Below are 11,656 nucleotides of genomic sequence, written 5' to 3' on the forward strand. Positions count from 1 at the left end.
GCACCAAGACAAATCCCTTGTGTGTCCAATCACACTTGGCCAATAAAGAATTATATTCTATTCTCTCTAAAAAAAAATATGAAAGTAGCACCAATTTATTTTTAAAAAGTTCTATCCATGGGGATTTATTTCTGCATAAATAAAGCAAAGCATTCTACCAAAGGTAAAATAATACAGATAAGCACAAGACAGCTGAGCCAAAAGACCACCGTATAGAAGCATTACCGATGGTTTTAAAAAGGGCTTGCTTTCCCTTCTTACCTCTTCCTTCTTTTCGTCAGCACTCATAGCTAAGTTGAGGCTCAGCTGAGAATGGCTGCTGATGCCACTGTCTTCATTGGTCTCGTCATAGTAGATGGCTTGCACAGAATCCTGGAAGGAAACAGGATTCTTCCCCAACTTGGCAGACGACCCCTCCCCTCTTCCCTCACTTTCCACTGAGTGGAGCGACAGGGTACTGTACCGGTCTGGACAATGGACATCCATGGTGCACTTGATGCTTTCCGCACTAAGACTCTGAGGTTTGGGGACAGTGGGTCTAGCCGGATGGTTAGAGGGCTCAGTGCTATAGGTAAATGGGCTGGGGGTTTTCGACCCATCGAAATCGTCAAGGAAAACTTCATCAGGAATTGAGCCAGGGTTCTGGAGTGGCGGTGGAGAACAAACCAAGTCTGAAAGATCACAGGACGACATCCTATGGCTTGTAGCGTTAACGTTTAACGCAGAGGGCGATCCCGTCGAGCCATCCTCAGAGCCCCGGATGGGGTAACTGGAAGGCGCTGAAGCTGGGTGCCGGCGGGGTGGCAGACACTTCCGCCTCTCATTCTCAGTGCTGCTGGAAACCCTGTGGGAATAATCCTCGTGGAGCCTGCTGTTTGGCCTTGCCTTTTGGTTCCGTTCGCCGGGGGAAGAGATGTCGCTCCTAGGACAGTCCTTCTTCAAAGCACCCTCGGTTACGTTGCTGACAAGTTTCAAAACCCTGTCAAAATCCTTCGCTCTAATTGGGCTCTTCCAACGTTTCGATTTCCTCTCAGAGTTCCTGTTGGTTTTGTCTGAGTCAGTTGACGACACACTTGGTGGCAATTGCTTTTCGTTTACAGCTTTGAGGTCGGCGAGGTTTGAGGTCGACTTCCTTTTGAACGAGCTTTTTTTCAGAAAATTCAGGTTGTCGCTGCTTTTACTCCTCCTGTAAATCACTTTGGGACATTCTGGATCTTTCCCGACAATTTCACAAGTCGGGGATTCCTGCGTGACAGGGAGGTCCATTTTGGTATTACTCTGAGGGGCCTGGTTTTTTTCACCATCTAATAAATTTATACGGCCCGTCGCGTAAGCACGCCTGATGCTGCGTGATCGGTGAGTATTCCTCGAGAAGGAATCTTCCTCTCCATCAGAATTATCGGAGACCACCGCGTTATCTGTGGTGCTGTCATGTAAAGGCCCTGAATAAGAATACCTGTTTGTCTGTACTCTCACAGTTGTATTGTTTGGAACGTACTTCCTGGTTTGGTTCTCTGAGAGGCTATCCTTTAAACTATCTGGATCTTCTTTGGCTGGAATTCCTTGGAAAACTGATGATTTCAACTTCTTGAAAGATCCCATTTTTCTAAGGGAAGACAAAGCATTCCACGTCGACGAGTTCCCCATAACTATAACCGAACGAGGCCGTTCTACATTGGAGCTGGACCTCTTACGAGGAGTGGGGAAAAAATGCATTATTTTGGAAGGACTGGTTTTATCGTCCTGGTTGTTATTCCCGTTTTTGTTATTTGTGCTGATGCCCCCATTTTGACATAATGAGGTAGTATTGCTCCCTGGTTCTTTATTATCCATTACTATACAGATAACAGAGGTGGCATTTCCCAAGCCATTCTGCCAAGTTGTCATGTTTTCAGTTTTTGCACAAGAAGAGGAGTCATGGCTCATGACTGCTTCATCTTCCTCTTCTCCATGCTGAAGTCTTTGTTCAACTGTGCATTTTTCAAGCTCCTAGTTCAGACATATTTTCAGTGGATTCGGTTCTCCGGCAGTCTGCGTTACCTGCACAAAGAAAACAAAGTCAGCATTTAGGATTTTTCTCTATTCAGAAGAGAGATTCTGTGTATGATAGAAAAGGTTTGAAGGGCTCTCTCTTTTAGCTGAGAAAATCTTTAAAGGGAAGGGAAGAGCCTTCTCTGTGGCGGCCCCGGCCCTCTGGAATCAACTCCCCTCAGAGATTAGAACAGCCCCCACCCTCCTTGTCTTTCGCAAATTACTTAAGACCCACCTATATCGCCAGGCATGGGGGAACTGAGACACCTCCCCCAGGCTTTTATATTTTATGTTTGGTATGTATGTGTTGTATGGTTTTAATTGCTGGGGTTTTATATATTTATATCTTTTTTCTTTTAATATTAGATTTGTTTACTATTATATTGCTTTTTATTACTGTTGTGAGCCGCCCGGAGTCTTCGGAGAGGGATAGCATACAAATCTAATAAATTATTATTATTATTATTATTATTATTATTATTATTATTATTACAGTAATCTTGTTATTGAATGAATATTATCAGAAGTTACTTACTCTGCTGATACTGTTAACAGGTAGCTATTTCTAACATTAATCCTTTCAGCCATAGAAATCCAATCTACCAACCGTATCCCTTTATCAGAAGCTATTTGAAGCTTCCATTGGTTCAGATAGGTTACTGACTGATACATCATAATAAGCAAGTCATACACAGTTTGAGCAGTGAAGGGCTTCAAAAAAATTTACTGCCACACCGTGGGCGTGGGTTATTTTGTGGGCGTGGTTTGCCAGTCATGTGACCAGGTGGGAATGGCTTGACGATCATGTGCCCCAGGGGGGGTGGCTTAAAGATCATGTGACTGGCTTAAAGATGGCCAACTTGATGTCACTCACGTCAAAGGTTTGGGTTAGGGTGCCTGGCCTCTCCTCGCCTCAAAGAGATACAATTTCCCTATCTACAGTATTTACTATTACTGAACATCCAAAATATACTATTTAATTCTATGTATTTATACCAGATATGTACATACATATTACACACACACACACAAATATACATTATCTATTATATAAGCTGTATGTGTATGTACTGTATACACACATACACACACACAACTTTTCTAAAATTGTGCACATTCAACCTCATTTACTGTGATATTCAAAATTTTCCTATCGGTTCTGCATACCTGACCGTACCTGTAGGAGCCCATCACTGAGTTTGAGACATCATACTAAGCAAGTCATATAATTTCGAAACCTTACAAATAGCTGGAGTCACAAATCAGTCCTTCAAACAATGCAATTTTTAATTGATTTTGTATTGCTAGGGACATAAATTTTAAGACTGGGGATATGAATGAAGCTTTTGGTAATTAAGCGGGTCTCATAATATCTTCCCCACAATTCTGGAAAGCTGCCTGAAATCATAGTGTGAAAATCTGGCCGTTTTAATAACTGAGAACTGATTAAATTCACACATATTAAGCTGTAACGTGTGGTTTACAAACCATTTTGAATGATTATTGAACTATGTTAACCAGAAACCAAGTTGTAATGGCTTAACATTATGAAATCCACCTAATAGAATAATAGAAATGCAAAGGATCATCTAAACCAGGGGTGTCAAACTTGATTTCTTGGAGGGCCGCATAAGGGTTGTGTTTGATCTGGGGTGGGAGGAGTCCTCTAGCTTGACGTCACTCATGTTGGGGGTACGTAGTGGCCCGAGTGCTCTGCCAGCGAAACAGGCTTCCAAGCTCCGTTTTCAGCCCCAATGGCCCCCTGCAACCCTCTGCGAGGGCTGAGTGTGGCCCTCCTAAGCTCCGTTTTTGCTGGCAGAGGCACCATAGGTTGGTCCTTCACTATTTTCAGGGTAGCCAGATCTAAGCACCATGCAGGCCAGATCAGGAGTTTGACACCCCTGATCTAAACCATTGAGTTGAAACCCACACGCAGGGCAGAAATCTATAACAACAACAACAACAACAACAACAACAACAACAACAACAACAACAACAGAGTTGGAAGGAACCTTGGAGGTCTTCTAGTCCAATCCCCTGCTTAGGCAGGAAACCCTACACTACTTCAGACAGATGGTTATTCAACAGCTTCTTAAAAATTTCCAGTGTTGGAGCATTCACAACTTCTGGAGGCAAGCTGTTCCACTTATTGTTCTAACTGTCAGGAAATTTCTCCTTAGTTCTAAGTTACTTCTCCCCTTTAGTTTCCACCCATTGCTCTTGCTCTACCCTCAGGTGAGTTGGAGAATAGGTTGACTCTCCCTCTTCCTTGTGGCAACCCCTGAGGTATTGGAATTTAAATTAAAGCACCCCAGTAGATTTATTTATTTGATTGACAATAAATTCCACAAGTCTAGCATCTGCACAACTTATGTGCAAACATAAATCATGAAAGAGAAATAGGAAAATTGCCTCTCTGGATAAATAATTCCATTCTATTGCCAAACTCCATAAGACACCCCGAGTCTTCGGAGAGGGGCGGCATACAAGTCTGATAAATAATAATAATAATAATAATAATAATAATAATAATAATAATAATAATAACAACAATAATAATTCTGCTGTCTCCTGGGATTGCAAGTATGGATCATCGACATCGCAATCCCAGGAGACAGCAGAATTGAGGAGAATCAGCTAGAGAAATTAGTGAAATACGAAGATCTAAAAATCAAGCTGCAACAACTCTGGCATAAGCCGGTGAAAGTGGTCCCAGTGGTACTTGGCACGCTGGGCGCAGATCTTAGCGGACATTTGAAAACCATCAGAATTGACAAAATCTCCATCTGTCAATTGCAAAAGGCCGCTTTACTGGGATCGGCAAACATAATTCGCCGCTACATCACGCAGTCCTAGGTGCTTGGGAAGCGCCCGACTGGTGATGAAATACGAAATCCAGCATAGTGATCTCATTTGCTCTGTTATACTGACATAATAATAATAATAATAATAATAATAATAATAATAATAATAATAATTATTATTATTATTATTATTATTATTATTATTATTATTATTATTATTATTATTATTATTATTTTAAATCAAAGTCTACCGTCCTGCAACTTAAGTCTATTATTCTCTGTCCTGCATTCTGGAACTTATTAATCTTCTGTGTTGCAATCTTTCAGGTGTTTGAAGAATATTCCGTTCCATTACCATTTCTGAAGGCTAAACATAACCAGTTCTTGACAGAACTCAGTTTCTAGATCCCTTTATGTTCACTGCCAGTCCCAATTTATCTGAATTGTTTTCAAAATGAGACGTAATATGGAACTAGAGCCACCAGGGGATGTCAGGTCTGACCAAGGCAGAATAAAGTGGAACAATAATTTCTTGTGGTTTGAAAATGGTTCTTCTGATGCAGTCAACATTTTGATTGCCTTTTTGTAATCCACTGATACTCCAAAAATACAATACCATTAACACACCAGGTATCAAATATCCTGCACCTGAGAATTTTATTTTTGTTTCCTAAAGTTTTTCTCTCTGAGCTCCATTTCTCCTACCTATCAAGATCATTTTGAATTTAATATTTCCTGTAAATGATTAACTTTCCATTTTAGTGTTATGTCATCTGAACATTTGACAAACATTTCCTCAAATAATACTGAAGAGTATAGACACCGAGGAGTAACCTCTATTGAATTTATTATTTATTCAATTTTTATGCTGCTCTTCTCCTCAGACTCAGGGCAGCTCACAACATGTTAGGAATAGCACTGTTTAACAGAGCCAGCCTATTGCCCCCACAATCCGGGTCCTCATTTTACCCACTTCGGAAGGATGGAAGGCTGAGTCAACCTTGAGCCGGTGATGAGATTTGAACCGCTGACCTACAGATCTACAGTCAGCTTCAGTGGCCTGCAGTACAGCACTCTACCTGCTGCACCACCCCGGCTTGCTACCTGTTTCCAAATTGATGAACAACCATTAAGAAGCAGTTATTTTGAGTAAGATTCTCATGACACTTATTCGTATATCCATTCAATTACCATGCCATTCAGCTTGCCCAGTTTCCTAATTAGCATATAATAATATCAACTTCTGCTTCAAAGTCATGGCTAATGGTAATAGCTTGTGTCCCTTTTTTTGTAGTCCATGTAAGTCTACACAGCAGCTATGAGTAAGCCACAGAAATGTCATTTTACAGTATGCTCACAGGTTGAGCATCTGCAAATTGAGAGAGGAACCAGTAAAATAAAATTGAACGGGTCCAAAGATGGGCTGCAAAAATGGTGGAAGGTCTGAAGCATAAAACGTATCAGGAAAGACTTCATGAACTCAATCTGTATAGTCTGGAGGACAGAAGGGAAAGGGGGGACATGATCGAAGCATTTAAATATGTTAAAGGGTTAAATAAGGTTCAGGAGGGAAGTGTTTTCAATAGGAAAGTGAACACAACAACAACAGGGCACAATCTGAAGTTAGTTGGGGGGAAAGATCAAAAGCAACATGAGAAAATATTATTTTACTGAAAGAGTAGTAGATCCTTGGAACAAACTTCCAGTAGACGTGGTTGGTAAATCCACAGTAACTGAATTTAAACATGCCTGGGATAAACATATATCCATCCTAAGATAAAATACAAGAAATAGTATAAGGGCAGACTAGATGGACCATGAGGTCTTTTTCTGCCGTCAATCTTCTATGTTTCTATGTTTCTAACCATTGTCCATGGCCATCAACTCAGCCTTTTTAAAGAACTAAGTTCAACCAAGTGTCACTGCTTAATCAATCTGAATTTGCATTAAAGATTAACGCCCTTCAGATCAATAAGTTATACTGCCTTTGCTAGATGAGTTGCCTTCTCCTTGGGTAACTTTTAAATACGATTGTAAAAGCTTTTGAAAATTTTTATTGTTTTCAGATTAAACAGCAAAAGGATGCTTACAATATGGATTTTACAAAGTTTAACAACAGTATAAAAACAGGAGGAGTTGAAATTACAATTTTAAACTTTTGGAAGAATTCCTCCCATGGGAAATTGTCATTGCCTTTTCTTTCTATAGGCAAGTTAATGGAATTTTAAATGTTGGATCCCACAGGAGAGCTTAGAGGATAACAAAAGAATGATGAACAATCTCACACCTTGAGGCAACTCCAAGGGGCTTACAACATAACAAGACATGGATTAAAAACAATTCTAAATATAAAAACATATTAAAATTACAAAAGATTAAAACAAACTAAAAAAAGAGTACAGGTTTGGGGGGGTAGTGGCTCCTCTGTTACTACACTAGCCACCTCCAGCCAACAGCTTCTCTTTCAGGGTATTTAAAGCTAATGACCAACAGCCTGAATGACACCAGGGAAACAGATCAGTGGCCAGGATAACTCATGTAAAAGTGGTGTAAATGTGCCACCCAAGAAGCCTTCAAAATTGTCCATTCCGGACTCACTGTACCGTTCAAATACTCTTAGCCCCTTGATGCCTAATGCTTAAAGAAGATATACAACTATCAAAGCAGAAAAGAGAGATGGATTTTTTTCCACACTTTTTTGGCTGGACATACAAAATAGATCTGTTAAAGTTTTGCAGGGTTTTTTTGAGAAGTGACAAAAAGTGACAAATTTGTCTTATGAGATGTACAAAACTGACTTGCTAAAGTTTGGATAGATTTTGGGGGCAGGAAGGATTTAAAAAATGACAAGAAATCAAAATTCAAGATTCTACTTGAAGAGGTCAAATAATGAGGTTTTTTTAAGTTTAATAAAGATATACAAGGTTGGCTTAGGCGATCAAGAGATTAGTTATAGCTACAGCTCCTACTGGACATTCACTGACAAGGAATTCATGACAACATGGATGTTTAGCTAGGATGAGATATGGGGTGAACAGAGTAGATATTTTAACTTAAGAGATGGCAATAGATTTTCTTAAATTGTGGGTAGTTGCTGGGACTAGAAAGAAAGTTTATTTTATTTTATTTTTCCCACTGTATTTTTCCTTTCCCCTTTATGTTTTTGTAGTTTGTATAGTTTTTATTCTTTTTAACTTTAATCTGTAATTTAAATTATTTGGGAAAAACAAGTTATGGTTATGTTTGCTAAACACAAGACACATTTAAATCTATAGCACTTCCACACTTCATTAAAGTACTTTAACAGATACAAAATGTCACAAAGTTAGTCCTCCAAGATTAGTTCTTGACAACATGCTAATGTTTGGATAATTATCACATTATTTTGAAAGAGATTGCAAATCATTTTTTTTCATGATCTGTTTTAGAATCTTTCTAAGAATCCAGGTCAGATTCACTAATCTATAGTTTCCTGAATCTTTATTTACCTCTTTTGAAGAGAAGGACAACATTTGTTCTTCTCCAGTCGTCTGATATTCACAGGTTTTCTAGGATTTCTTAAAGATAATATTCATTTGGAATTTGGTCAACTCATCTGCCAGTTCATCCATTAACCTAGGATGCAATTCATTTGCTCCTAAAGATTTGAACTCATTCAAAATAATATTTCCTGCTTGCACTTGCTTTAATCCCACCTCTTTACCTGCCCTTTAGAATTCCCTGACAAAACACAAATCAAAATACAAGTCACGTAACTCTTTATCAAGGTCCTTCTAATACATATCACCTAGTCTGACCTAGAGTATCTGCTAAAACTCAGTGGAAGCCATTCTTGTAAACACTTCCTCAGTTAATTTAGAAAACAAAAAAGCTCTCTTAGTAAGCCATTAAAGTGAGGAAGATATTTGCAGTACCAGAAACTACTTCCTTTAAACCTTCACTTTTAGGGCATTTTTGAGATTTGTGAAAGCTATAAATTCTACCATCAACATAACAAATGGAATCAATACACTGAAATCTAGAATTTCAAATCAGCATTAAAAGAGGAAGAGGGCAGGGGAGAGACATCTAGCACCTCTCCACATTAATAAACAATATATTCCTAACATGCCATGTGGAATATTTGCTAATTCACGCAACCATTAAGTGCCACAATCTTGTTTTAATTTCTAGTTAAATACAAAAACATGTTGCATAAGAAATCTTTTATATATACTCTTGGAAATGTGTTGTTTCAATTAACTTCATCCTAAACTAGTATCGTTTCCCTTATATTCTCTATTTTCTTCCTTTTAACATTGACATTACACAGCAGCAGACAAGAACTTAGTGTGTTTCCAAGACATATTCAAGATCCTCCTTTAATTCTGTTTCTCCCTGCTGCCCCATTCGTCTTTTCAGCTTCACTCTCCATTCTGCAATAGACATTTCTGACACCCACCAAGACACGCTTAAATCTAAACATTTAAAAGGGGCTGCTTTAAATGCTGCGGGAACTGTTTTTCAGATAGTTTTTAGGAGCTTCAGATCCAAACACTGCATCGGCATTTCTCTGGTTATACTTTTAAAATATTTAAAGTTAAGTTTTAAAACTTAGAAAAGGAGGGGAGAAAACACGACAACTGTTTTAAGAGTCACAATCCTAATCCTATGAAATTTATGAAATAGATCTGAGTGAAATAATGTTTACTGTATTTCCAAACTTATCAGTGGACACATGCAGGACCAAAACAATTAGTTGTTAGACAGTGTCAAAATACATTTCCCCCTGTTTGTGTATCTTCCAAGGATACTGGATTACCTCAATCACGTGGTATCTGTTGTCTGGGGATGACTAGGGCTATGCAGTTCAAAACATCTAGGGCACTGGGTTGAAGAAAATAGCAGCAGGACCAGACATTGTAATGGAAGGCAGTTGCCCCTTACATGCATACTTCTAAATAACAATCTACCACTACTAGAAGCAAAAGGTGTGAACCCATACAGTGAAAAGTAATATTGCAGGGAACAATGGCCACTCCAAATTGTTCCTTCGGTGCATCACTTTCTCACTGGGACAGCTAAGGAGGTCTCCCTCCTTACTCTTTCCTTCTTTTCCTCCCTTCCTTCCTTCCTCCCTCCTTTCTTTCTTTCTGCTTTGAACTTTTCCACAACTCTTGAACCGGGCACCTGCTGGGCTCCCACCCAAAAGGCTCTCTTTTCAGGAATCGCAGAAAATAAATTATAAAAGGTGGTGGTGGTGGAGGAGGAGGAGGAGGGAGAAGGCTCTTCTTCAGGCAGGCCTGGGGTCGTTGATCAAATGAGACACAGCCTATTTCAGGCCATGTGTGAATGTGAGCGTGTGTATGTTTATTAAGGTTTTTAATTGAATGTTTTTATGCTGCTTTTTAAAATTGTCTTTTACTTGCTGGAAGCCGCCTAGAGTCCTTTGGGAGTTGGGCGTCATATAGGGAAGGAAGGAAGGAAGGAAAATAAAGGAGAAGGAGAAGGAAAAGGAAAAGGGGGAGAAGGAGGAGAAGAAGAGGGAGGAGGGGAGGGAGGAAGGGAAGGAAAGAAGAAAGAAAATGAGTAAATAAAGAAGGAGAAGGAGGAGGGGGAGGGAGGGAGGAAAGGGAGGAAGGAAAGAAGAAAGAATAAAGAAAGAAAGAGGAGGAGGAGGAGAGGAAGAGGAGAAAGAAAAAGAAGAATGGAGGGAGGGAAAGAAAGTAAGTAAGTAAATAAAGGAGGAGGAGAAGGAAAAGGAAAAGAAGGAGGAGGAGGGGGAGGGAGGGAAGGAAGGAAAGAAAAAAGAAAGAAAGAGTAAATAAAGAAGGAGACAGAGAAGGAAAAGGCAAAGAAGGAAAAGGAGAAGAAGGAGGGTGGAGGGAAGAAGGGAAGGAAGGAAAGAAGAAAGAAAGAATAAATAAAGGAGGAGGAGAAGAGGAGAAGGAGGAGGAAGAAGAAAAAGAAGAAGGGAGGGAGGGAAAGAAAGACAGAAAGAAAGAAGGAAAGAAAGAAAGAAAGAAAGAAAGACGCTTAAGCGCAAAACCAAAGCGCAAAAAATGAACAGAGCGACCACCTCGGTGCGCTCAAGCGACAAAGAAAAGCCGGGCAAGTCTAAACCACGAGCGCTCCTCCTCCCTCCCTCCCACCAATGGTGGCACCGGGTTACCTGGGGAAAGGGAACCGAACGTCTGCACGCGCCGAGCAGCCAACCCGCGTCGGGCCGGGAAGAAGCGATCGCCCGGTGGGGGGATCCCCTAAATGGAAGCGGGAGGAAGAAGAGCAGCAGCAGCAGCAGCATTCTCTCGCCTCCCTCCTCTGGGCTGCGGCGGCGGCGTCTTTCCCCTCCCTCCCCTGGGTAGCGGAGGCTAATCTGCTTCCACGCATCACTATGGCAGCAACCGGAACAAGAGGGTGGAGAAGCCCTTCAGGGCGCACTGGAGTGCAAGAGGAGGGTGGAAGGCGTGCAGAGCGCTCGCGGGGCGGGGGGTTGGGGACGGAGCCCCAATCGCTTCATGAGGACGGTGACTTGGTTAGTCTTTAACTTAGCAGGCTGTTTTTTTCCCTTTTCGCTTTCTTCCTTCGCCGTCCCGACAAAGAGAAGCCCTCCCCCACGGCTCTCTTTAGTTGCAAAAAGGCAATAAACTTTGGAAGCGGCGGGGGAGTGTGAGGTAGAGAGAGACAGCCCGGGTAAGATGGGAACGAGCCGAAGCTCAAAAGAAGTCTTCAAACTTAACTTTTAAGACTTGTGGACTTCAACTCCCAGAATTCTCCGGCCAGCCTTTTATCCTCGCTTATCATTTTACCTCAGAGGGCTTCAAACCTGGCGACTTCTAAGA

The 11,656-nt window shown here is 40.8% G+C and overlaps 1 protein-coding gene across 1 annotated transcript in view; it reads right to left on the reverse strand.

Moving 5' to 3' along the window:
- The window catches only part of SPATA13 (spermatogenesis associated 13), an 84,629-nt gene extending 73,421 nt beyond the window's left edge, over window positions 1-11,208 (reverse strand). The window contains exons 1-2 of the mRNA XM_070749787.1: window positions 10,987-11,208; window positions 262-2,040 (exon numbers count right to left, since the gene is read on the reverse strand). Of these exons, the coding sequence (XP_070605888.1) occupies window positions 262-1,926 (1,665 nt within the window). The 5' untranslated portion in view covers window positions 1,927-2,040; window positions 10,987-11,208. The remainder of the gene's footprint in view (window positions 1-261; window positions 2,041-10,986) is intronic.
- Between the last annotated feature and the right edge of the window lie 448 nt (window positions 11,209-11,656).

The sequence above is a fragment of the Erythrolamprus reginae genome, chromosome 4, assembly GCF_031021105.1.
Source record: "Erythrolamprus reginae isolate rEryReg1 chromosome 4, rEryReg1.hap1, whole genome shotgun sequence".
Lineage (NCBI taxonomy): Eukaryota > Metazoa > Chordata > Lepidosauria > Squamata > Dipsadidae > Erythrolamprus > Erythrolamprus reginae.